The sequence below is a fragment of the Mobula birostris genome, chromosome 6, assembly GCF_030028105.1.
Source record: "Mobula birostris isolate sMobBir1 chromosome 6, sMobBir1.hap1, whole genome shotgun sequence".
Classification (NCBI taxonomy): domain Eukaryota; kingdom Metazoa; phylum Chordata; class Chondrichthyes; order Myliobatiformes; family Myliobatidae; genus Mobula; species Mobula birostris.
In genome coordinates this window covers 46,964,809-46,991,545 of record NC_092375.1, presented here as the reverse complement: position 1 = coordinate 46,991,545, position 26,737 = coordinate 46,964,809, and the positions used below count along the sequence as shown (strand labels likewise).

The 26,737-nt window shown below is 43.2% G+C and overlaps 1 protein-coding gene across 7 annotated transcripts in view; it reads right to left on the bottom strand.

The window, feature by feature from the left end:
- Positions 1–26,737, bottom strand: part of dcaf6 (ddb1 and cul4 associated factor 6) — a 175,882-nt gene that overhangs the window by 29,752 nt on the left and 119,393 nt on the right. For 6 of the 7 annotated variants that reach the window (XM_072260406.1, XM_072260408.1, XM_072260403.1 and 3 more), the window contains one exon: positions 19,316–19,354. The exons of the other annotated variant lie outside the window; for it this stretch is intronic. In XM_072260406.1, the coding sequence (XP_072116507.1) occupies positions 19,316–19,354 (39 nt within the window). The remainder of the gene's footprint in view (positions 1–19,315; positions 19,355–26,737) is intronic. 7 annotated transcript variants of the gene reach the window in all.

Here is a 26,737-nt window from a genome sequence, read left to right as displayed (position 1 = left end):
CTAGGGGAAGACGGCCTCTGACCCAGCCAAACTGAGAAATCTCACTTGTGTGGATGCTGCGTGATGTGTTGCCTGGTTACAGATCCGAACCAAAAAATATCAGACAGTACACCATATGCAATTAAACAAGTGAACTTTATAAAACATAATCTGACCATAGGGTTAGTAAAGAAAATAAAAAGAAAAAGGGCCCATTTTAATGAAACAGTCTAGTGTGCACGTTGGAGCTCACGATTTCATCCAGTCGTTTCCCATCAACCTCCTCCGAGCATCGCCGACTCTCGGACCCTCGCTCCCTCGCTCCTAGTCCACTCCACCTGGCGGGCTCACGCACGTCTTCTCTCTTCATCTCTCACTGACAAAAGACCGCGAAATCCCTGCTCCCAGACCCACAAGAAAGAACAACATGTCTCTCATTGGCTAGCATACATTCCAAAGGCCCCATTATCTCTAGTCATAACCCAAACATTGCTGCTCCAGAGAAACCATTACCTCAGCAGTGGAACATTACAGAGAAGCCATTACATTAGCAGTGAAACCTTACAGAGCATTACATTCTCCCCCCACCAAATTTAGTCATATCCTCATGACATTGGGATAATTCGGCAACCCTTCCGGCAAAACACAAAGTCCAATCCAGGTGCAAAAGGCAGTGACATAGCTCCTCCAAATGGTAAGGGTCTCATTCTGTTCCTCCAGCGCTACATAGCCCAGCCTATCCAACGGTCTCCTAATTCCCTGAGACCTCTGTACCCCCTCACCTAACTCTTCAGGTTCAGACACTACTGGGGATACTTCCTGCCTACCTGGCAAGGCCTCCCCCAACCTATCACTCGTGCCCACCTGCAACTTTGACCCCTCTATCCCGTGGCCAAGCCCCGCTTCATTCCCAGCAGGGTCCTGTTGCAACCCAGGCTGCCCACAGATAGCCTCCCCCACCTCCCAACTTCCCCTGACTCAGCGAGAGAATGGCTGTAAGTCTCTTCCTCAATCAATGGGGAGTTAGCAAATGGCAGCATATACCACACATCCAGGTCCTCATCCTCTCAATCAGTATCCCTCTCAGGGGTGGGGGCCGGCCTAACCTCTCCTGCTGTGGGCCCTGCATTTCCGCAGAGTCCTCTTACTAGGTGTAGGCTCTGGGTTGGGCTCTGGGTCTACCTGCACCTCTTGTCCCAGGGGCAGCAGGTGGTTCTGATGGAGAATCTTGACAGGCCCATTCCCATCCTTTGGTTTCACCCAGAAAACTGGTAGGTTTGGCATTTGACCCTCCACCACGTACAACTTAGTCGCCCAGCGGTCCGCCAATTTATGTTTCTCAGGTTGCCTTACGAGAACCTGGTCTCCTGGCAGGAGTTGGGAGAACCTCACCTTTTGATCATACCTCCTCTTATTTCCTTGATTCTGCCTGGCAGCCATGACCCCAGCTAATTCATAAGCCCTTTTCATGTCAGACATATACTTCAGATAAGTCTTTGGTGGTAAGTCACCCTCGTCAATCCCAAAACAAAGGTTAATAGGCAACCTTGCCTCGTGCACAAACATCAGATAATATGGTTAAGTATCCAGTAGCTTCATTTTGAGTACAGTTATAACTGAACCAGATGTCCAATATGTTGACCCCACCTGTTCTTCTTGCTGATCTCCGGGGTCCCGAGCATGTCTAGCAGATCCAATTAAACCTCTCGGGCTGGAGAATCACCCTGCGGATGATAGGGCATGGTCGTCGACTCTAAGCACGCCCAATAACTCATGGATGAGCCTGCTCTCGAAATCCTGTCCTTGATCACTATGTATCTGCCTGGGAAGGCCACAGTAAATGAAATACTTCTTCCATAACACTTTGGCCACCGTAGACTCCCTCTGGTCCTTGGTAGGAAAAGCCTGAGCATATCTGGTGTAGTGGTCCGTGATGACTAAGACATTCGCCTGTTGCTGGCATCGGGTTCTATTGACAGGAAATCCATACACACCAGGTCCAGTGCCCTGCACCCTGCAAGTGGGAAAGGGAGCTGCCCATGTAGGCAGTGTCCTCCACTGGATGCACTGAATGCACAACTTGCAGTATTCTTCGACCTCCGACTTCATCTGCCCCAGTCTCTGAGCAATCCATAGGTCTTTTCTACCCCCAAATGTCCAGAATCATCATGAAGTGACTTCAATGCAATCCTCCGATACTTCTCCGGTAGAACCAGCTGGTAACGCAGAGGTCAGTCCGGGGGTGACGTGACCCAGTGTAAGATCTGGTTCAGCAACTCCAACCGAGGCTATTCTCTCAGTAATGGAGGCACAGACGCATGTTTCGTCTTCTCCGCCAGAGTCCTGGCTTCCTTTTCGACGCTGACCAAATGATACCGATGCCTGGATCATTTCACTGAGCAGCTGCCACTTCCCCAGAACTCAATTCCGGCAGCTGATTTGTCTTCAAAGCACTCAGGTTACAATAAACTTGGGGGAAGGCGTCATCAGAAGCTCCCAATTGATCCACCGCTTGATCCTGCCTCTCCTTTTCTTCTGTCTTCACGGTGGTGACAAGCTGACACATGGCCTTCACCCCAGGGGCAGGAACGCTCTTCCACTCCTCATCCCTGTGCAGTTCTTCATGCACCCGTTGGGACAAAGCATTATCATCATTGTTCTGGCTTCCCGGCTGGTACTTCAAGCTGAAATGATAGGTAGACAATGCTGCCAACCACCGATGGCCTGTGGCATCCAGTTTCGCCGAGGTCAGGATATAAGTTAGGGGGTTGTTGTCCGTCCTTACTTCAAACTTGGCCCTGTAGAGGTAGTCAATCGCCTTATATACCACCACCCATTTTAACGCCTGAAATTCCAACTTGTGCATGGGACAGTTTTTCTCGGACAGTGACAGACTCTGGCTGACAAACACAACGGGGCTCAACCCGGTGCCCTGATCTTGATACAGGACACCCCCCAAGCCCTCTTGGCTGATATCCATGTGCAGTACATACGGCACTCAGGGGTCCGCAAAAGCCAGCACTGGCGTCTGGATCAGCAGCTCCTTCAGCAACTCAAAGGCCTCTTCACATTTTACATGCTACCTTGGTGCAAGGGGCTCTGATGGGATAAGATACTCTCCACCCTCCCATCCTTTTTCCCCCTACCTTTCTTTCCCAAGGGAGGATAACCACACAGAAGCTGATTCAATGGGCAACTCACTTTTGTGTAGCCTTTCACAAACCTCCGATAGTAACCACAGAACCCGAGGAATGAGTGCAGAGTGCTCAGAGTCGGGGGTCTTGGCCAAGTGGTCACCGCCTCTGCCTTAGCCGGATCTGTAGCTACTCCATCGCAGGAAACTATGTGCCCAACATAGCTAACAGACGTTTTGCGGAACTGGCACTTGTCTAGGGAAAGTTTTAACACTTCAGATTTCAGGCAGCCGAGCACCTTCAGTAGCCTCGCTTCATGTTCCTCCAGGGTGGATCCAAACACTATAAGGCCATCCAGATACACTAATGCCTCAAGCAAGTTCATATCTCCCACCGTCTTTTCCATGACACACAGGAAGGTTGCAGGGGCTCCCGATATGCCCAGGAGCATCCTTTCGAACTGGAGGAAACCCAGGGAACATATAAATGCCAGCTTCTCTTTCTCAGCCTCACTCATGGGGATCTGGTAATATCCACTCCTCAAATCCAGCACACTGAACCACTTCGCATCACTCAGACAGGCCAGCGCGTCTTCGATCCTTGGGACCATATACTGGTCAGGGACGGTATGCCTGTTCAGAGTCCTATAGTCCACACACATTCATACCTTCCCATTCTTCTTCCTGGCCACTACTATTGAGGATGCATAGGGGTTTCGGGACTCAGTGATGATCCCAGCTTCCTTCAACTTATACAAATGCTGCCAAATGTCTTCCACATCTGCAGGGGCCAGTCTTCATGACCTTTCTCTAAAAGGGGTGTCCTTGGTCACCCGGATAGTGTGACGAGTGCTCTTCGAACAATGCACATCAAACTCATCAGTGGAAAAGACATCTTCCAGCTTCAACATCTTCTCTGCCAACCTGCTCTTCCATTCTGCAGGCACTGAGGAGTCCCCGAAGTTGAATGGCTCAGCTGTCAACTTCCCCTCTTTTTCCAATAGTTTCTCCCGGCTTGTATCACAGGGACACTAGTCATTACTGTCACCGGGAACAGATGCGCCAGGGGCATCCCCCGCTTGAAAGAGGCCTCCATCTTTGTAGTGTTCCTGATAATCACTGCCATCCTGCTCGCATGTACAACCTAGGGCTTCTGCAGCTCGTGCCTCACCGGATCCCCAGCAGGAAATCCCAACTCTCCCTCATGGTCTTCCAGAACATTCACTGAGACGGTCTTGCCCTCAGGCACTCTAGGAATGACCCCAGATCTCCAGTCAATGGTAAATGCTTCAGATACTGGTTGTAAAGCAAATGATACAACATGACCTGCAACCCGGTGTCAAGTATGGCTTTAGCATAAATACCCTCTATGCTTAGTGACACACCGGAGCATGGTCCCACTAAGCCTTCAGGAATAGGGTCTTTCACTTTTGGGGGGGGTTCCTTGACATGTTGCTGGTGTTCCCCCAGAGACACTAGGCTGTTTCCTCACTGGGTCTCCTCGAAGTTTCCCGACACCTCTCCCTGCCTATGTACCCGGGGGCTCAATCTCTGAGGGGCTTCCCGCTGCTCACACTCCCGCTTGAAGTGTCCCTCTTCACCACAGTTATAGCAGATGATACCGGCCGCCCCACTTCTCGCAGAATCCCGGCATCTGCAGCCCTCTGCGTAGTCCGTTCTCTTAAGGGGTCCCCCTCTCTATAAGTCCTATCATACAGGGTGTCCCCACCTGCTGATAACACCCGGGACATCTCAGTTCTCAGCTCTGCCACAATCTCCTTTACTATCCCCTGGGATCACTTCACCACAAGGGGCTACTACCAAGGACTGTACCTGGCTGACAGAACCCTCCCACGCCTCCGATGCTTCCTCCTCCTTCTGTACCTCTCTAATCAGCTCAGCAAAGGAGGAGTGGGGTACATTTTACAGGACTGTCAGAGACCCCAAGCAACCATGTCCTGGGACTGGGCGCCCTTGGCTATCTGGTCCATCCTTAACTTACCCACCTCAGCCGCATGAATGACCCCTCTGTGCTGCAAACAATTTAGCTGCCTCTCCAGCTGAAAAATGTAAGCAGAAAGCTTCTCCCCCTTCTCGACACGTTCTGAAATCCTGCCATAGCAAAAGTGCTCTCCAATGCACCCAGATAATTGGCAAGATTAGCTGAGGATTGGTGTGTTTTCACAGCTCTTACCATGTCAGCAGCCAACCCCTTCAAACTCTCAACCAATCTTTGTCACTTATGTCATCAGAGCACTGCCACTCATCTAACAACTGAGAGGTCTGCTCCGCCCACGTCTCATACTCCTATTCCCCCTCGGGGCTGGGTGTTAATCCGGAGAATATCCTTATCTTCCAGTGGGGACCCTCTGCCTGTGCACTGGGCCACTTATTCACCAGAGAAGTAAGGGCTGATGCCAACTCAGAACTCTCACTCTTCACTGGGAGATGGGGACTAATTAGACATTCCAAATCCGACCAATCCTTCCACTCACTCCTCAGAAAGACTAGAACCCCGTCTTTGAAGTCTCTGCCCCCAGCTACAGGAAGGTAGACTTGTGACTCGGCCCGCCCTACTACCTCCTCTTCCTCCCTGACAGTATGGACAAGGCTATGGCCCCGCCTCAACTGGGGCACAGATAGAAGCAGGCAGTTCCACCGCCGTTACGTCAGTGCTCGTCTGAACTAAAACGAGGTCTGAGCCCGCCATTTTATCAAATCTTCATGCTACATCCGCAACTTTGCCAACAGCTTTAACGGTATGCAAAAATTAAATTAACAATTCATCCAGGGTATGAATATCCACCCCACTCATCACATATGCATTAATTACAGGTAACCCCACAGAGGTGCACCACTGCTCCATCCCAGCACAGGCTTAAATACACATCCCACTGGTTCAATGCTCAAGGCAATCACACAGCATCCAATGGAATCAATCCCTGAACAATATCCCCACCATTGTAACCCTTAGGTTCGGTCAGCACATGTTTGTCTAGGGGAAGACAGCCTCTGGCCCAACCAAACTGAGAAATCTCATTTGTGTGGATGCTGTGTGATGTGTTGCTTGGTTACAAATCCAAATCACAAAATATCAGACAGCACACCATATGCAATTAAACGAGTGAACTTTATAAAACATAATCTGACTATAGGGTTAGTAAAGAAAGTAAAAAGCAAAAGGGCCCATTTTAATGTAACAGTCTAGTGTGCATGTTGGAGCTCACGATTTCATCCAGTCGTTTCCCATCAACCTCCTCCAAGCATCGCCGACCCTCGGACCCTCGCTCCTAGTCCACTCCGTCTGGCGGTCTCCACTCACGTCTCTTCTTTTAATTTCTCACCAACAAAAGACCGCGAAATCCTTGCTCCCAGACCCACAAGAAAGAACAACATGCCTCTCATTGTCTAGCATACATTCCAAAGGTGCCGTTATCTCTAGTCATAACCCAAACATTGCTGCTCCAGGGAAACCATTACCTAGCAGTGAAACATTACAGAGAGGCCATTACATTAGCAATGAAACCTTACAGCGCATTACAATTAGATAAATAAATCACTATCCAAAGATCTGTTTGAATTTCACTCCAACTGGATGATCACTCTTCAAAATAGCTAAGAGTTGCTCTTTTTCATCGAATGTTCAGTGACTGACATCCACTTGTGGATTTTACCCAGCTTATATTGCTTGTCAAGTTTCACACTGAATATAGAGGGACCAACTAGAGGGGATGCAATATTGGATCTCCTGTTAGGAAACGAGTTAGGACAAGTGACGGAAGTCTGTGTAGGGGAAGACTTTGGTTCCAGTGATCATAACACCATTAGTTTCAACTTGATCATGGACAAGGATAGATCTGGTCCTAGGGCTGAGGCTCTGAACTGGAAGGCGGCCAAATTGAAGAAATGAGAAAGGATCTAAAAAGCGTGGATTGGGACAGGTTGTTCTCTGGCAAAGATGTGATCGATAGGTGGGAAGCCTTCAAAGGAGAAATTTTGAGAGTGCAGAGTTTGTATGTTCCTGTCAGGATTAAAGGCAAGGTGAATAGGAATAAGGAACCTTGGTTCTCAAGGGATATTGCAACTCTGATAAAGAAGAAGACAGAGTTGTATGACATGTATAGGAAACAGAGAGTAAATAAGGTGCTTGAGGAGTATAAGAAGTGCAAGAAAATACTTAAGAAAGAAATCAGGAGGGCTAAAAGAAGACATGAGGTTGCCTTGGCAATCAAAGTGAAGGATAATCCAAAGAGCTTTTACAGGTATATTAAGAGCAAAAGGATTGTAAGGGATAAAATTGGTCTTCTTGAAGATCAGAGTGGTCAGCTATGTGCGGAACCAAAGGAAATGGGGGAGATCTTAAATAGGGTTTTTGCGTCTGTATTTACTAAGGAAACTGGCATGAAGTCTATGGAATTAAGGGAAACAAGTAGTGAGATCATGGAAACTGTACAGATTTAAAAGGAGGAGGTGCTTGCTGTCTTGAGGAAAATTAAAGTGGATAAATCCCTGGGTCCTGACAGGGTGTTCCCTCGGACTTTGAAGGAGACTAGTGTTGAAATTGCAGGGGCCCTGGCAGAAATATTTAAAATGTCGCTGTCTACAAGTGAGGTGCCGGAGGATTGGAGAGTGGCTCATGTTGTTCTGTTGTTTAAAAAAGGATCAAAAAGTAATCCGGGAAATTATAAGCCGGTAAATTTAACGTCGGTAATAGGTAAGTTATTGGAGGGAGTACTAAGAGACAGAATCTACAAGCATTTGGATAGACAGGGACTTATTAGGGAGAGTCAACATGGCTTTGTGTGTGGTAGGTCATGTTTGACAAATCTATTGGAGTTTCTCGAGGAGGTTACCAGGAAAGTGGGTGAAGGGAAGGCAGTGGATGTTGTCTACATGGACTTCAGTAAGGCCTTTGACAAGGTCCCGCATGGGAGGTTAGTTAGGAAAATTCAGTCGCTAGGTATACATGGAGAGGTGGTAAATTGGATTAGACATTGGCTCAATGGAAGAAGCCAAAGAGTGGTAGTAGAGAATTGCTTCTCCAAGTGGAGGCCTGAGACTAGTGGTGTGCCACAGGGATCAGTGCTGGGTCCATTGTTATTTGTCATCTATATCAATGATCTGGATGATAATGTGGTAAATTGGATCAGCAAATTTGCTGATGATACAAAGACTGGAGGTGTAGCAGACAGTGAGGAAGGTTTTCAGAGCCTGCAGAGGGACTTGGACCAGCTGGAAAAATGGGCTAAAAAATGGCAGATAGAGTTTAATACAGACAAATGTGAGGTATTGCATGTTGGAAGGACAAACTAAGGTAGAACATACAGGGTTAATGGTAAGGCACTGAGGAGTGCAGTAGAACAGAGGGATCTGGGAATACAGATACAAAATTCCCTAAAAGTGGCGTCACAGGTAGATAGGGTCGTAAAGAGAGCTTTTGATACATTGGCCTTTATTAATCAAAGTATTGAGTATAAGAGCTGGAATGTTATGATGAAGTTATATAAGGCATTGGTGAGGCTGAATCTGGAGTACTGTGTTCAGTTTTGGTCACCAAATTACAGGAAGGATATAAATAAGGTTGAAAGAATGCAGAGAAGGTTTACAAGGATGTTGCCGAGACTTGAGAAACTCAGTTACAGAGAAAGGTTGAATAGGTTAGGACTTTATTCCCTGGAGCGTAGAAGAATGAGGGGAGACTTGATAGAGGTATATAAAATTATGATGGGTATAGATAGAGTGAATGCAAGCAGGCTTTTTCCACTGAGGCAAGGGGAGAAAAAAACCAGAGGACATGGGTTAAGGGTGGGGGGGGGAAGTTTAAAGGGAACATTAGGGGGGCTTCTTCACACAGAGAGTGGTGGGAGTATGGAATGAGCTGCCAGACGAGGTGGTAAATGCGGGTTCTTGTTTAACATTTAAGAATAAATTGGACAGATACATGGATGGGAGGTGTATGGAGGGATATGGTCCCTGTGCAGGTCAGCGGGACTAGGCAGAAAATGGTTCGGCACAGCCAAGAAGGGCCAAAAGGCCTGTTTCTGTGCTGTAGTTTTTCTACGGTTTCTATGGTTTCTATATGATTATTTTCCAGAGTTCCATAAGGCACAGGAGCAGAAATAGGCTATTCAGCTCTTCAAGTCCACTCTGCTATTTCATCATGGCTGATCCTGGATCCTATTCAACTCCATACACCTGCCCTCTCACCATATCCCTGATGCTCCGACCAATCTGAAATTTATCAGCTTCTACTTTGAATATACCCATGGACTTGGCCTCCACCACAGTCTGTGGCAGAGCATTCTATAGATTTCACCATTCTTTGGCTAAAAAAATTCTTCCTTACTTTTGTTCTAAAAGGTTGCCTCTCAATTTTGAGGTTGTGCCCTCTAGTTCTGGATACCCCCACCAGAGGAAACATCATTCCATATCCACCTTATCTAGTCTTTTCAACATTCAGTAGGTTTCAATGAGATCTCACTGCATTCTTCTAAATTCCAGTGAGTACAGACCCGAAGCTGCCAAATGCTCCTCATATGTTAACCCCTTCATTCCCAGAATCATCCTCCTGAACCTCCTCTGGACTCTCTTCAATGCCAATACATCCTTTCTGAGATAAGGGGCCCAACACTGTTGACAATACTCCATGTAGCTTGACTAATGTCTTCAGCATTATCTCGTTTTTATATTCTATTCCCCTTGAAGCAAATGCCAACATTGCATTTGGTCTCTTTACCACAGACTCAACCTGTGAATTAACCTTCTGGGAAGAGTCTTGCTGGAGGACTTCTTTTACCAAAATGCATTATCATACCTTTCCCAATAGTCCGTGAGCCAGGACCCCAAATTTGGGCCACTGATACCATCTGGGGGGAATAATTCTTATATTGATTTTTGGCAAGATATACACCCCTAGTGCTAGAAAATATGTGATAGCGTTGCAGCGGTGCTAGCTGTCTGTGAGGGGGACTGGCAGTTGCACCTCCATGCTATAAGAACCATGATCCCATGGTGCTTTGCCTATGATAAGATGGATTATGCCAGGTACCTGTCCCCTTACTTTGCTCAGATGATGAACCTCCTAGAGAAGAATCCTTCTGTGTCTGAGACCTTCAGGATAGGCCAATTCTCAGTGCAGTTTGGGTAATGATGAGTTTGAATACAGAGAGGAAATTAAGAACCTGGCGACATGGTGCGAAGACAATAACCTATCCCTCAACGTCAGCAAGACGATGGAATTGGTTGTTGACTTCAGGAGGAGTAGCGGACCGCACGACCCCATTTACATCTGTGGTGCGCAAGTGGAACAGGTCAAAAGCTTTAAGTTCCTTAGGGTCAATATCACAAATGACCTGACTTGGTCCAACCAAGCAGAGTTCACTGCCAAGAAGGCCCACCAGCGCCTTTACTTCCTGAGAAAACTAAAGAAGTTTGGCCTGTACCCTAAAACCCTCACTAATTTTTATAGATGCACGGTAGAAAGCATTCTTCTGGGGTGCATCACAACCTGGTATGAAAGTTGTCCTGTCCAAGACCAAAAGAAGCTGCAGAAGATCGTGAACACGGTGCAGCACATCACACAAACCAATCTTCCGTCCGTGGACTCACTTTACACCGAACGCTGTCGGAGCAGTGCTGCCAGGTTAATCAAGGATACGACCCACCCAGCCAACAGACTTTTCGTCCCTCTTCCCTCCAGGAGAAGGTTCAGGAGCTTGAAGACTCGTACGGCCAGATTTGGGAACAGCTTCTTTCCAACTGTGATAAGACTGCTGAATGGATCCTGAACGGGATCTGGCCCGTTATTTAATATTTGTAATCCAGGGAGTGTGAAGCGCAGAATCAAATATCACTGTGATGATTGTACATTCTAGTACAAATTGTTTGGTGACAATAAAGTATAAAGTATAAGTAACAACCCCTTTGGGCAGATCCCTGTGGACCAGGCTATTGAAGCCACAGTGAACAAAGACACACAGACTCCTGGAGGCACATCACGGTTCAGCCTGAATGCTGGAGCTATCAAGCGTTACTACATAACAGCTGAGCACTGCAGTGCATTCCTGGGACAGTTAAGGGAGATGGTGCAAGGCAACAAATCAGAGCTTTGTCATGTGAGCTACAGCGGCCAAGAAGCCAGAAAGATGAAGAAGCAGTTTCAGCAGTGCCTTATACATGAATGGGTCAACCCAGTGCAAAGAAGCAGGACCTCATTAACATCTCTACGGCAAAGGCAGCCCCCAAGGACAATGCCTCCGACCTGATGAAGGCGTATGAGATTGGTTGTCTCCCTTTCTCTTCACCATTTACACCTCGGACTTCAACTACTGCACAGAGTCTTGTCATCTTCAGAAGTTTTTGGATGACTCTGCCATAGTTGGATGCATCAGCAAGGGAGATGAGGCTGAGAACAGGGCTACGGTAGGAAACTTTGTCACATGGTGTGAGCAGAATTATCTGCAGCTTAATGTGAAAAAGACTAAGAAGCTGGTGGTAGACCTGAGGAGAGCTAAGGTACTGGTGACCCCTGTTTTCATCCAGGGGGTCAGTGTGGACATGGTGGAGGATTACAAATAGCTGGGGATACATATTGACAATAAACTGGACTGGTCAAAGAACACTGAGGCTGTCTACAAGAAGGGTCAGAGCCGTCTCGATTTCCTGAGGAGACTGAGGTCCTTTAACATCTGCCGGACGATGCTGAGGATGTTCTATAAGTCTGTGGTGGCCAGTGCTATCATGTTTGCTGTTGTGTGCTGGGGCAGCAGGCTGAGGGTAGCAGACACCAACAGAATCAACAAACTTATTCGTAAGGCCAGTGATGTTTTGGGGATAGAACTGGACTCTCTCACGGTGGTGTCTGAAAAGAGGATGCTGTCTAAATTGCATACCATCTTGGTCAATGTCTCCCATCCACTACATAACGTACTGGGTGGGCACAGGAGTACATTCAGCCAGAGACTCATTCCACCGAGATGCAACACAGAGCGTCATAGGAAGTCATTCCTGCTTGTGGCCATCAAACTTTACAACTCCTCCCTTGGAGGGTCAGACACCCTGAGCCAATAGGCTGGTCCTGGACTTATTTCATAATTTACTGGCATAAATTTACATATTACTATTTAACTATTTATGGTTCTATTACTATTTATTATTTATGGTGCAACTGTAACGAAAACCAATTTCCCCCTGGGATCAATAAAGTATGACTATGACTATGACGATGACTAAGCAATGCTATGCAACCTTCAAGGATGACAGACAAGAGGAAGACCCACCAGCAAAGAAATTCCATGACCCAGTGAAAACCAACAAGCTGAAAACATTCAGTGATATGTGTAAGAAGAGAGAAGTGAAATCAAATGGGAGGGTGACCATCTTTAAAGCAGACAGGTCTTTGTTTGGACGCATCATAGTGATGGCACAAGGGTGCAGTCTACGTATGGAGGATATCCTTTCTCATCCCCTTGGACCGTTGCCCTAGGCCCTGTCCACACCAGAAGGATTGCTGAGAAAGACAAATAAAGCTACTTTAGCCACAAACTTGCAGAAAAATGTAGCAGTGGAAGAGAAACTCCCAGGAATTTCTGCTACAGTGGTTGATGGAATGAACTTGGTCCAAAGAGTGAAAGGTGATCAAGTTACTTTCAGAGATGTTGCCACAACAATTCTGGGTATGGCTCTGAGGGAAGGCAGTCAGAGTAGCAGAATAGATGTTGTGTTCGACACATACAAAGAGAACTCTATCAAGAATAGTGAAAGGTCTATACAGGGTGAAGAGACTGGTCATGAGTTGCAAGGTATCACAGGCACACAGATGGTGAGGAGCTTCCTGACCAAAGTCAGTAACAAAAATAGTCTCATTAGCTTCACAGTCCATGAATGGAGGAAGGTGGAGTACAGAGCAAAGCTACAGAAGATTCTGTATGCAACTGTGAATGACAAATGTTACAGAATCACATCTCAAGACAGTGAGGAGGTGTCAGCTCTTCAGTGTCAACAAGAAGAAGCAGGTGGCCACCTACTTCTCCATGCTGCCCATGCCACAAGAGAGGGATACCAGTCTGTAGTGATCTGTTCAGAAGACACAGATGTCTTTATCATGTCTTTAGCATTTTGTGACAAGATTAAGGCCCCATTGTTCCAGAAGTGTGGCACTAGAACCCGTGCAAGGCTTGTAGACATCAGGAAGGTTGCTGCCACTGCTGGCATAGAGGTTTGTAGGGCTCTCATCGGGTTGCACGCATATACAGGATGTGACACTGTAAGCACTTTTGCAGGTAAAGGGAAGACAAGTGCCCTAGAACTTCTGACCAGCAACAGGGAAACTCAGGACACATTTTTAGAGTTGGGTCAGGAATGGGTCCTCTTCCCAGAACTGATGGACAAACTGAAGGCATTTACATGTCTCCTGTATGCCCCAAAAGCATCGACCACCAAGGTCAATGAGCTCAGTTATCACCTTTTCTGTGCCAAAAAAGATGAAATCCAAAGTCATCAACTCCCGCCATGCAAAGACTGCTTAACAAAACATGCACAGCAAGCTAACTACCAGGCTAGTTTATGGAGATAACGTTTGGAGAAGGACCCACAAGTGCCAAGCCCTGTTGGCAAGGATGGAAGATGGAGAAAGAAGAGGAAGCTGAACAGTTGGTGGTGCACTGGATGGAAGGCCAGCTCGCACCCGATGCCGTCCTGGATATACTGGCCTGTAACTGTCAAATAAAATGTTCACTCCCAAGAAGTATGTGTGTTGCAAATGGCCTCAGGTGTATTGACATGTGTAGGCTGGCAGACTGTGAGAACCAGGCATCCATCTCAGAGAGTGTGGGAAGTTCAGATGAAGATGTAGAAAGCGTGAAAGACTTGGAAAATTATTATGATTATTAATAGGTTATGACAGTATGGAAAACAAAGTACGGAAAGTAGTCTGATTAAATATATTCATTTTACAACCATATGGGGCCTAGGTTATGGCGTGTGGAACCCCATATTTGAATTATTGTACTGTAATTCTGTATGCTATGACAAAAGCTTAAGATTGTTTTGATTTGATACAACAATATGGAAAATGAAAGAAGAACTGCCTGGATATTGGAAGGTTTCCACATGCTCCATGGGATTCAAAATAAATTATATTTATTTATTACTTTCCCCAAGGGACCAACATCTTTATCATCGGAGCAACTAAATATGCCATCCTATCTTTTGTAAATAAGGGTGCCAAATATTCAAAAATGTATCATATTTATCTCCTAAATTATAAGTAATTTTTTCGAGTGGAATACAACTAGACATTTCATTGTTCCAACGATTCATACTTAAATACGAATCTGATTTCCAAGTAACTGCTATAGCCTTCTTAGCTACTGCCAATGCAATTTTTATAAATTCTTTCTGATATTTATTCAGTTTAAGTTTCGGTTTTATCCCTTCAATATCACCTAATAGAAATAATACAGGGTTATGTGGAAGTTGAGTTCCAATAATTTGTTCCAATAAGACTCTTAAATTCATCCAAAAAGGTTGAATTTTAGAACAAGACCAAGTGGAATGTAAGAAAGTACCAATTTCTTGATTACACCGAAAGCATTGATCAGATAAGTTTGAATTTAATCTATTTAGGGGGGAGGGTAGACATTATCTTTCTATGTAATCACTTCGAAAACTCAATAAAAATATTTAAAAAAATATGGAAAATATCATGACATTGATAAAACTCCAGAAATCTCTCCAAATGAGGTTTTTTACCTTCTGGCGGGGGGTGGGGGGGTCACATTTTCTGCTGCACTGCTGTTAATATGGAATATATACAAAAATTCCTGAATAAATTCTCTACAAATCCATGTGATTATATGTGTCCTAGGGTTTTTATTGACTTTTCCAAAATAAACAACAGACAAATATTTTTCTAAAAATGAAATGATTCACTCGACTGAAATTGGGCCCTATTTTGCGAGTGCCACCAATGACATAGTTTTCAATGTAGAATTTTATAACAAAATTTGGTGAAAAGTGCTTGAACTCAGCTATCATTGTGACAAATTTCAATGTTGGGGGATCACTGATGACAAAATACCACTAGGTTGAATATATATGGTGTACTTTATATTGGCTACTTTTCAGAAATGCTTATTATAAGGGTAGTGTTATAAAATGCATGATAGCACACATAAAACTACCACTGGTGCAATGCTATCACATATTTTCTAACTCTGGAGATGTATACCTTGCCAAAAATCACTATGAGCATTATTCCCCTCAGACGGTATTGACAAACCCTACTGGCTCACAGACTATACTGTTTTCCACCTGCGACTTTTTTGCCATTCTTTCAACTCATCCAAGTCCTGCTGCAATCGCATTGTTTCCATAGCACCACCTACCCCTCCACATATCCTCATATCATCCACAAACTTTGCCACAAAACCATCTATTCCACTGTCTTGGTTGCAACCAAGTTGCGCTCAGTATTTTTAATCTAAATTGTTGATGTAAATTAGTATCAGTAGAAGCCTCACTACCAACTCCTGTAGCTTTTCACATAGTATGAGATCCACATCTTAGCATCACGCTCAATGGGAAGCTGAAGAAAGTGTTCCTTAACTCTATGATAATTTTATTAGCATTTAATTAATGTTATTTAGATAAGACCAAAACAGTGTTGATTCTTAAAGATGAATATGCTTGTAAATTGACCAATTTGAAGCCATATTTACAATAGAAGCATTTACTGAATTATTAAGGTTTCCATAGCTGTATTTCCTTCCATAACACATGTAGTGTATGTAGTGACCAATTCAACACAGATAACATCATGGTGATATGGATTTTTCTCAAATATAAATGCAACTTACACTGAAAGGCCTATAAAACCAAACCTTGACAGAGCAGTATGTCTGTTCCTTCTTCAATTTAACTAATCATGGTCATGAAAGCAGGATATAACGTAGATTATAACTTCACTAAGAGCACTGTCTGGGTTTTATTCATGAAAGACAGCGCTTATGGTCCCAAGATACATGCTCGTATTTCAACTGAAAATCAAAGGTCACCTGTAGAGATGGGCTGTGAATGACTAGTCCAAGAAGGCCTGCAAACTTTTATCTGTTAAACCATTTCATGCAAACCTTGTCCAATGTGGTATTAATGCCTTTCTTTTCTTCTGATATATTTTTATGTTAATAATATGCAGAAAAAGATCGGTACACAACATTGCACATGCTATTAGGGTAATGAAAGTATGCAACAGGCAGTGGGGTTAAAATGAACAAATTGGTATGTAAATTAACCAATTAAGATTGAAGAGACTGTATTCCTTCCCCCACCACACCTTCTCCCACCATCCCAGGGCAAGACCAGGTGATAAATAATCAACCAAAGAGTAGTTTAATCATGGTTATATCACATCTCTAGATGTTGAATACTGTCCTGAATACAATCAATAATTTGACCTTATTTTTCAGGATTTTCATGTTAAGGGAAAATGTTTTCCCTCAATCTCTCTTCTACGTTCCATGTTTTAGAATAAAGTATTGCTCAAGAAGAGGAGGAATGTCTTCTCAGAGATTGTGATTTTTTGGAAATCTCTAACCCTAGACAGAAGCAAAAGCTGAATCACTGAGTTTATCCAAGGTCAAGCCGGACTGATATTTGGTCTAAGGATCAAGGGACATAGATAGGAAAGTGGACCAGAGACTAAGATCATCTTAGCCATAAACTTACTGAATGGCATAGCAGGTTTATGGAGTCAAACATTCAACTTCTGCTCTTGCCTTCTTAAGTCTGTGATATAACCCCACAGTTGATCTAACCAAAATAATATTACAGTTTAGCCCAGCTCTGGGATAGAATAAAGATTTTCTAGATGACTATCTAGTGGGTGATTGCTAACTTTGTGTTTTCCTTATTATCAACTTATTTTGATATGGGTTTTATTAATAAATGAGACCATATAGATGACTTAACAGAAAAACATCTGAAAAGTGAGCAATAGCAGAGGGAAGTGAAATGTGAAATAAGAAACAGGGCACCTATTCACTCTATAGAAACTGAGAACAAAATTCATTCAAGTCAAAAATTTAACCAAATAATGATGGAGTAAAAAAATATTTTTAAAAACTAGATTGAATGCTTCAGAAGGCGTCAGAGGCAGCTGTAGAAAGAGCAATGAAAATAGAAGCTATTAAAAATATTTTCCAGACAGCAACCTTTGCTTTGTATCAATACTGTGATCATACACAGCCCTGGGAAATTGAAAATGTCACACTACTCTTTAAAAAGGAGGGAGGCAAAAACATAGGCCAGCTTATTATTAAAAAAATTATAGGCTAATTTTGTGAGATGTTAGAGTGCATTAGGCAAATGAGCAAAGAAGAATGGGAAAAGAAGTGGCAGATGGAATGTAAAGGCGTAGACTATTTTCTAAATGGGAGAAGGTTCAGAAATTAGAGGAGCAAAGGGAATTGGGAGTCTTCTTGCAGCATTCCCTAATAGTCAACTTGCAGGTTAAGTTGACAGTAAGAAAGACAAATGCAATGTCAGCATTCATTTTGAGAGGACTAGAATATAAAGCAACAGTGTCATGCTGAGGCTTTTAAAGGCATTGGTCAGACCACCTTTGGAGTACTGTGAGCAGTTTAAGGCCCATTTACTAAGGAAGGATTGCTGGCATTGACGAGAGTCCAGAGGAGGTTCACAAGAATAATGCTGGGAATGAAAGAATTAACATATGAGGAGCATTTGATGGCTCTGGGCCGGTACTTGCAGAGGTTTAGAAGCACAGGGAAGGGTGGGTCTCATTGAAACCTATCAAATATCTAAAGGCCTAGATAGAGTAGGCATGGAGAGGATGTTTTATTTAGTGGGGGAGTCTAGAAACACAGGGCACAGCCTCAGAATATAAGAATATCCCTTTAGAACAGAAATGAGGAGGAATTTCTTTAGCCAGAGGGTGATGAAACTGTGGAATTCATTACCACAAATGGCTGTGGAGGCAAAGTCATTGGGTATATTTAAAGCAGAGGTTAATAAGTTCTTGATTATTAGGGCATTAAAAGTTACAGGAAGAAGGAAGGAGGGATAATAAATCAGTCATGGTGGAATGATGGCAGAGCAGACTCGATGGATTGAATGGCCCTAATTTTGCTCCTATGTTTTATGGTCTTAATGCTCTATCAATTTTTTATTTAGATAAGTAGGGATTGTCAAATGCAAATATGGATGTTGATCTAATGCAAAGAACGATAAATGGGTTGAGGAAAGCACACAACACAAATTAGAGATTGGCAGGTCAAGTTTATGTGCAAATTAAATTTTCCAAGGATGAGCAATTCTGTGTAGTGATTGCATAGCTTGCATGTTTACATATACTTTGTTACAAATGCGCATTTTGCACTTTCTTCTTTAGAGAAAGTAAACACATTGTGTAATTATTCGGAAAAAAGTCAATGTTTTGTTTCATGTGTGATCACAAATGCCTTTAGCTCACCAATTATTTCCTCTTTTTTTTAGTTCAAATTATAAACACTAGTCTTCAATGTTTCAGAAATAGAATGCAAATATATTCTGGGATCTAAATCCAAATCTTGGTATTAAAAGTGTTTTTATGTGCAAATGGCCATGTATAGCTTACAGGAAAAGAGTCAGATCAGTCTAATCAAGAAAAGGGTATTTCCATTAAATCCAGAATTAGTTTTACAATAACCTATATGCAGGTCAAAGAAAATATTCTGTTGAATACACTGGCCCTGGCATGCAGAGGTGTATTCATTCCACCATATAGAGAATAGAAAATTTCATTAGCAATTATAGCAAATGTTTAACACTTTTGTATTTATATCCTGTCTGCACTTTTACAATAGACATAGAGACACCAAACTATACAAGGTAAATTGAACTGCCAGAATTGTAGACAAAGAGATCTTATCTGGTCCTTTAATACTCCGTTTCTGACACGACCAACAACAATTTCTTTCCCTGAAACTTCAGGGCCTGGCCTTTAATTACTTGATAAATTATATGTATCAGAAAATTCTACTTCAAACAGGATATTTAGTTTGCACCATCTTTCCTCACCTTAATTAAAATACAGGCAGGTAAAAGGAGCACTGTCTCTTCAAGAGTAATCATGGGTTACATGAGGAAAATATGGTTTTAACTGATAAATTCCAATCTTCAGTATTGTTAAGTAGATAGAATTACCTCATTCTATCACCCACTGCCATTCCTCTGAAAGTAAATCTATCAAGGAGAAAAAGAATAGGGCTCAGGTTATACACAAACAGTCTGGAGTATCATAAATTGGATGCCATATTTCCAGAATGCTGTCAATATCACTGAAATGAAACATTTCAAATACACTCCGTAATGACAGTTTAATCACTGTGGCAACTTCAATGTTCATGTACATGGTCATTATCACTGAACATTTCTATACAAGTATTTCAAACAGATTCATGTCCAAAGCTGCAATACCAGCCCCAATTCTTGGTTTCTTAAAATACAATATATGAATGTAAAAGTGTTCATGTAACGTCAGCTCAAACAGTATAAAATACTACTTATTGTAACAAAATATAATAAATGGTCAATTTATGATCCAAGGCTTTGGTAAACTAATCCAGATTTTATTTGAATCATAAATTTTATATATTCAGCATGAAATTTAAAGCAAATCTTTGTACTTGCAATCATGCCATGCTTTTGCTCATCAGCCAACTCCTAAAACAACTGGTTCATTGGTTTGGTAAATAGAAAGGCACTGACTTTGAAAAATTTGTTGACATTATATTAAAATAAAATGCATTAATATTAAAGCAATTTTAATTGAAACATTAATGGGTTGTTTGACCAGAGGCATTTAGTTCAGAGCAGGAGACAAAATACACTTTATCCTTTGTATCTAAAATGGAAGCATTTTGCATATAATTAAATTTCACTAAAGCTAGATTGATATTAACCACTTATTTTTTGTGGTTTTATTTGTGTACAGGTTTTTTGATTCACAAAATCAAGGTACTTTGAACCATTTGAAAACTTGAATCCTGCATATACATAGAATTCAAAAGCATAGCCAGTGAAGTATTTACATTATTTACTGTTTCTTGGATTAATTCTTCAGTGCAGGGATTCATGGCTTGCAATAAAAAATAAATAAGACACAATATTTGCAACTAAAGTTCTGTTTGAAACAAATTATTCTACATATACTGAAATTATGTATATTTTAACATCCAGTTTTCAATTTCAAATCAAATTAAAATACATTTCTAAAGTACGATTATGTCAACTGTATATGAGAAATATTCAATTATCAAAATTATTGAAAGTTAAATGACTGATTAAAATTTGCCCTTTTGGTTTTGATGTACTATATAATAAACTTAAGAATTTTAATGTTCTTAGCAGCTTCATATTTTGATGCAAATTGGTTTATGTACCCTCTTCTCTTCAGCTTATTGACTTAATATTATTCTAATGATGCAAGGAAAACAGTGACTTGCATTGTATTCTATTATGTAAAAGATAATGTATATAGAACCACTAATGTACGATAAATAAGCAAAGTTTGAGGTTAAGCACAGATGACTGCAAAGAAAACAGGAAAAAGGGCTTAGGAGAAGTAACTGAAAGCTTGATTGAAGAGGTTGTTTTGAGAAATTGGAAATAATGTGGAGAGATGGAGAAGCCAGACAGACTAAGTAATTTGGGCCCGCAGATTTAAGGCACTTCTACTTGTGATGAAGTAAAAGAACTTTGAGTTGTAAATTTGACCAAGATCACATAATTAATACATTTAGAGTAAAGAGAATAGAAATGGAGATTTTGTGGAATAATCTGCAAACTGGTAATTCACCACAGAGTCAATGTCATGGAGCTATACGACAGAGACAGGCTCCTTTAGCAGAACACTGTTAATGCTGACTGTGATGCCTACCCACGCTAATGATTTACCTGTTTTAGGTCCGTATCCCTCTACTTCTCTCTTATCCAAATACCTGTCCAAAAGCCTCTTAAACATTCTAATTGTTTCTGCCTCTACCATCTCCTCTGGCAGCTCACCCCTTAGGGACCACCACCAGGTTTGTGAAAAAACTTGCTCTTAGATCTCCTTTAAATTTCTCCCCTGACACTTTAAATCTGTGCCCTTTAGGTTTAGACTGATTATTTGCTCGTTTATGGCCCTCATCTATACACCACAATTAGTTCACTCTTTTCAGACTCCTATGCTCCAGTAAAAATAAGCTTAGTCTATCAAATCTCTCGTTGTAACTAAAGCCCTCCAATTGCAAACAATTGTGGTGATTGTCCTCTGCACTCTTTCTAACGTTAACACTTCCGTCTTCTAGTGTGGCAATCAGAAATGTGTAATACTCCAAGTGCAGCCTAACCTACGTAAATCTATGATTAAGACACTGTTTGGAAGATCTCATCAATCCTAGCTCTGTTAATGAAGTACAGAAATTCTTCTAGAACAAAATACTCAGGAATACAGTTCTAAGTAACTACAAAATTAAATTGGGAAAAGAAGCTAATGTAAGTGTTAGAAGCAAAACTTTAACACTTATATAGCAGAATGGATGTTGACAATTTGCAAAATAAGAGTGAAATCCATATATTCTTAAATTCAATTTGGCATTATAATTTTTGATACCAGATCAGATTAGATTAAGTCAATCACATGTACATTAAAACATACAGTGAAATGCATAGTTTGCATTAACAACCAACACATTCTGAGGATGGGCTAGGGGCAGCCTGCAAGTGTTGCCACACTCCTGGCACCAACATAGTATGTCCACAATGTTCGGCAGAACAACACACAGCCAGCATACAACAAAACAAACACAGCAACAGCAAAGCAAACCCACATCAGGGATTACTGGCCCTCGTGTTGTCCGTGACCTCGACAATCGCAGGTCTTTATCCTCAGCGCCTCACAGCTAAACGTCCATCCTTGGAGATCACTGGAGTCTGACACCTGAAACTGCCAACCAACCTTCGAGTTCTGGATCTGCTGACTGACCGCGGGCCTCCAGACCTGCCCCTCATGGACCTCCGACCCTGGAACTCACCGACCTCAGGGGTCACCAGCCCTTGCCCTTGCTGCTAACCTCAGTCCTTGACCATGGGAATCGCTGACATTTGTCCTCAGCAAATGTGACCTGACCTGCATCTTCTAGAAAAACAGGGGTTCGACATCAGGACCTGCTGACATATCCTCTGGTATGTTTCCACCAAGAGATTTAAAACTCCTCACCCTCTTCACCTCTGTTCCCCTAATGAGAACTGATGGCTCATTGACCTCTGGCTTCTTCCGCCTATAATTAGTAATCAGCTCTTTAGTTTTTCTGATGTTGGGTGGTAGGTTGTTGTTATGACATGTTCAACCACAATTTCAATCTCACTCCTATATGTTGGGCACGTGGCCAAGTGGTTAGGGCGTTCGTCTAGTGATCTCAAGGTCGCTAGTTCAAGCCTCAGCTGTGGCAGCGTGTTTGTGTCCTTGAGCAAGGCACTTAACCACACATTGCTCTAGTGTCTGTGCGAGGAGTGGCACCCCACACAGACTTCCAGTCTGCACCTTGTAAGTCATGAAAATGCCCAACGCAGGCCTCTCATGGTCTGAGTCAATGTTCCCTCCCCTCTCCCCATATGTCAATCTGTCACCTCCATTGAACATAAATACACCATTGGAGCTGTACTTAGCCACACAATCATAAGTATAAAGAGAGTAGAGGAGGGAGATAAGTACACAGCCCTGTGGTGTACCTGTGCTGATGGAGAGTGTGGGGGAAATGAGTTGCCAATCGATACTAACTGGGGTCTGCCAGTGAGGAAATCAAGAATCTAGCTGCATGAGAGAGTACCAAGGCCCAGGTGTTAGACTCTTGAGGGAATGATAGTGATGAATTCTGAGCTGTAGTCAATGAGGAACATCCTAACAAATGCACCTTTATTGTCCAGGTAAGTGAAGAACCAATGAAATGGTGTCTACTGCTGACCTTTTGCAACAGTAGGCAAATTGGAACAGATCCAGGACAGTCTCAGGCAGGAGCTGATATGCTTCATGACCAACCTCTCGAAACAATCCATTTTGGGGATATAAATGCTACATCCACTGTGAAGTTCTACTGGTCAAGCTATTGCATTCTTCTTGGGCACTGGTATATCTGATGCCTACTTGAAGCAGGTGTGTACCTCAGACTGCCAAAACAAGAAGTTGAAAGTGTCCCTAAAACTCTAGCCAATTGATTAGCACAGATCTTCAGTACTTGACCAGGTACGCTGTCTGGCCAGATGCTTTCCGTGAATTCACCCTCCTGAAGGATGCTTGCAGAGAGTGAGTGGACAGGCACAGTGGACAAAAGGGCCTATTTCCATTCTGCATGAAACTCTAAAACTGCACCTTTGCAAACAACAGATTCAGGAGAAGCCTCTGCAAAGGAGCAATTTTGTTCGGGTTTTATTTTGAAGGAAGCAGGCTGCTTGTTCCACTTGGAATTCACTGTCTTTTACACTAATTATCCAAAAATTCCCAAGAATGGTATAGGATAAGAACAAAAATGAAGGCTGACAACTGAGAAAGGAGAGCAGTTGGTTCTCCAGAGAAGCCAGAAAACAATGTCATTATTAGCAGGTGAAAAACATTCTTAAACACTGATAAACAACAGGAATTCTGCAGATGCTGGAAATTCAAGCAACACACATCAAAGTTGCTGGTGAACGCAGCAGGCCAGGCAGCATCTGTAGGAAGAGGTGCAGTCGACGTTTCAGGCCGAGACCCTTCGTCAGGACTAACTGAAGGAAGAGTGAGTAAGGGATTTGAAAGTTGGAGAGGGAGGGGGAGATCCAAAATGATAGGAGAAGACAGGAAGGGGAGGGATGGAGCCAAGAGCTGGACAGGTGATTGGCAAAAGGGGATATGAGAGGATCATGGGACAGGAGGTCCGGGAAGAAAGACAAGGGGGGGGGGGGGGAGAACCAGAGGATGGGCAAGAGGTATATTCAGAGGGACAGAGGGAGAAAAAAGGAGAGTGAGAGAAAGAATGTGTGCATAAAAATAAGTAACAGATGGGGTACGAGGGGGAGGTGGGGCCTAGCGGAAGTTAGAGAAGTTGATGTTCATGCCATCAGGTTGGAGGCTACCCAGACGGAATATAAGGTGTTGTTCCTCCAACCTGAGTGTGGCTTCATCTTTACAGTAGAGGAGGCCGTGGATAGACATGTCAGAATGGGAATGGGATGTGGAATTAAAATGTGTGGCCACTGGGAGATCCTGCTTTCTCTGGCGGACAGAGCGTAGATGTTCAGCAAAGCGGTCTCCCAGTCTGCATCGGGTCTCGCCAATATATAAAAGGCCACATTGGGAGCAGCAGACGCAGTATATCACCCCAGTCGACTCACAGGTGAAGTGTTGCCTCACCTGGAAGGACTGTTTGGGGCCCTGAATGGTGGTAAGGGAGGAAGTGTAAGGGCATGTGTAGCACTTGTTCCGCTTACATGGATAAGTGCCAGGAGGGAGATCAGTGGGGAGGGATGGGGGGGACGAATGGACAAGGGAGTTGTGTAGGGAGCGATCCCTGCGGAATGCAGAGAGGGGGGGGAGGGAAAGATGCGCTTAGTGGTGGGATCCCGTTGGAGGTGGCGGAAGTTACGGAGAATAATATGTTGGACCCGGAGGCTGGTGGGGTGGTAGGTGAGGACCAAGGGAACCCTATTCCTAGTGGGGTGGTGGGAGGATGGACTGAGAGCAGATGTACGTGAAATAGGGGAGATGCATTTAAGAGCAGAGTTGATAGTGGAGGAAGGGAAGCCCCTTTCTTTAAAAAATGAAGACATCTCCCTCGTACTAGAATGAAAAGCCTCATCCTGAGAGCAGATGCGGCGGAGACGGAGGAATTGCGAGAAGGGGATGGCGTTTTTGCAAGAGACAGGGTGAGAAGAGGAATAGTCCAGATAGCTGTGAGAGTCAGTAGGTTTATAGTAGACATCAGTGGATAAGCTGTCTCCAGAGACAGAGACAGAAAGATCTAGAAAGGGGAGGGAGGTGTCGGAAATGGACCAGGTAAATTTGAGGGCAGGGTGAAAGTTGGAGGCAAAGTTAATAAAGTCAACGAGTTCTGCATGCGTGCAGGAAGCAGCGCCAATGCAGTCGTCACTGATACTCATGTAGCTCACATCCCTGAAACCAATATGCCTACTGACTTCTGCAAAGTAATGCAATGAATAAAAATACAGTCTTACTATTCCAATTCTATCCACCTTGTCTGCAATAACTGGCCTGGATATTTTAAAATTCATTTTTGGGATCGAGACTAGCATTTATAACCCAAAGTTATACAGCTGGAACAGGCCACACAACCCACAAGGTCTACACTGACTAGCAGACATTTATCTGTATTACGTCCCATTTTCCAGCATTTGGCCTGTAGTCTTCTAGCCTAGGCAATTTATGTGTTTATTGAGGTACTTCTTAAATGCTGTCGGCTACTCTGCTTCCACCACTCTCTGTTCCAGATCCTCACTACACTCTGGGCAGAAAAGGTCCCCTTCACATTTCCTCTAAATCTCTTACCTCCACCATAAATTTATGTCCTCTAGTTTTATTTACCTGTGATAAAGGGTAAAGTTTTCTGCATTCTACTCAGAATTTTATATTCTTCTGTCATCTCCCCTTTCAACTTCCTCCTTTCCAGAGAAAACAGACCTAGCTCTTCAGTTTCTCTCTCATCTAAAATGCTCCATTCAAGGCAACAATCTCCAGCAAGGAATCTCCTCTACACCCTCTCCAGCACTATCACATCATCCCTACGATATGTTTACCAAAACTGTATATTGTATTCTGACATTTGACTAATGTTTTATTAAGTTCAACCATAACCTATATTCAATGCCTCACTTAATGGAGGCAGCATCCTATATGCCTTCTTCACAGCGTGTCCTCAGGAAGGGGATGAGATTCTTTTATTGAAGGTACCCAGTATTTGAACATTTAAATTATAGCTTTAGTTTTAAGATAAATCTTAGAACAATGCAAAGCACACAACTATCAAATCATTTTACATTACACACATCTGGATGCATCGTATGAGGGAGTAGTAAAAGCAGATTCATTAAAACTTGCAATAGATAATTGGGGAGTCAGGAAACATTTTTAGAGGCATTGAGAAAGAAAAGGGGACAGGAATAAATTGGATAGCTCATCCTGTTTATTTTTAAATATGTATACACAGAAAATATGTGTTGCTGGGAAGGCCAGCATTTAGGTATGCTTCTAGAAACTGGTTCACACATTGTTGGTAGGTGGGGAGTTCCAGGTGTTTGATTTGGCAGTGAGGATAGAATGGTGTTAATTACCGAGTCGGTAAGGAATCATGATTTGAAAGAAACTTTCAAGTAACTGTACTTCTCAGAGATTTTAAACCATGCCTTGTAGTTCACTTTCACTCTAGAACAAGTACTGACATAAAACAAAAATCACCTTCCAGTGTCCCTCCTCTTTCTCTTTCTCGCATGTTCCACTCTCCTCTACTACATGATTCCTTCTTCAATCCTGCACAGATGCTGCCTGACCTGCTGTGTTCTCCAGCATTTTGTGCTTATTCCTCTGGATTTCCAGCA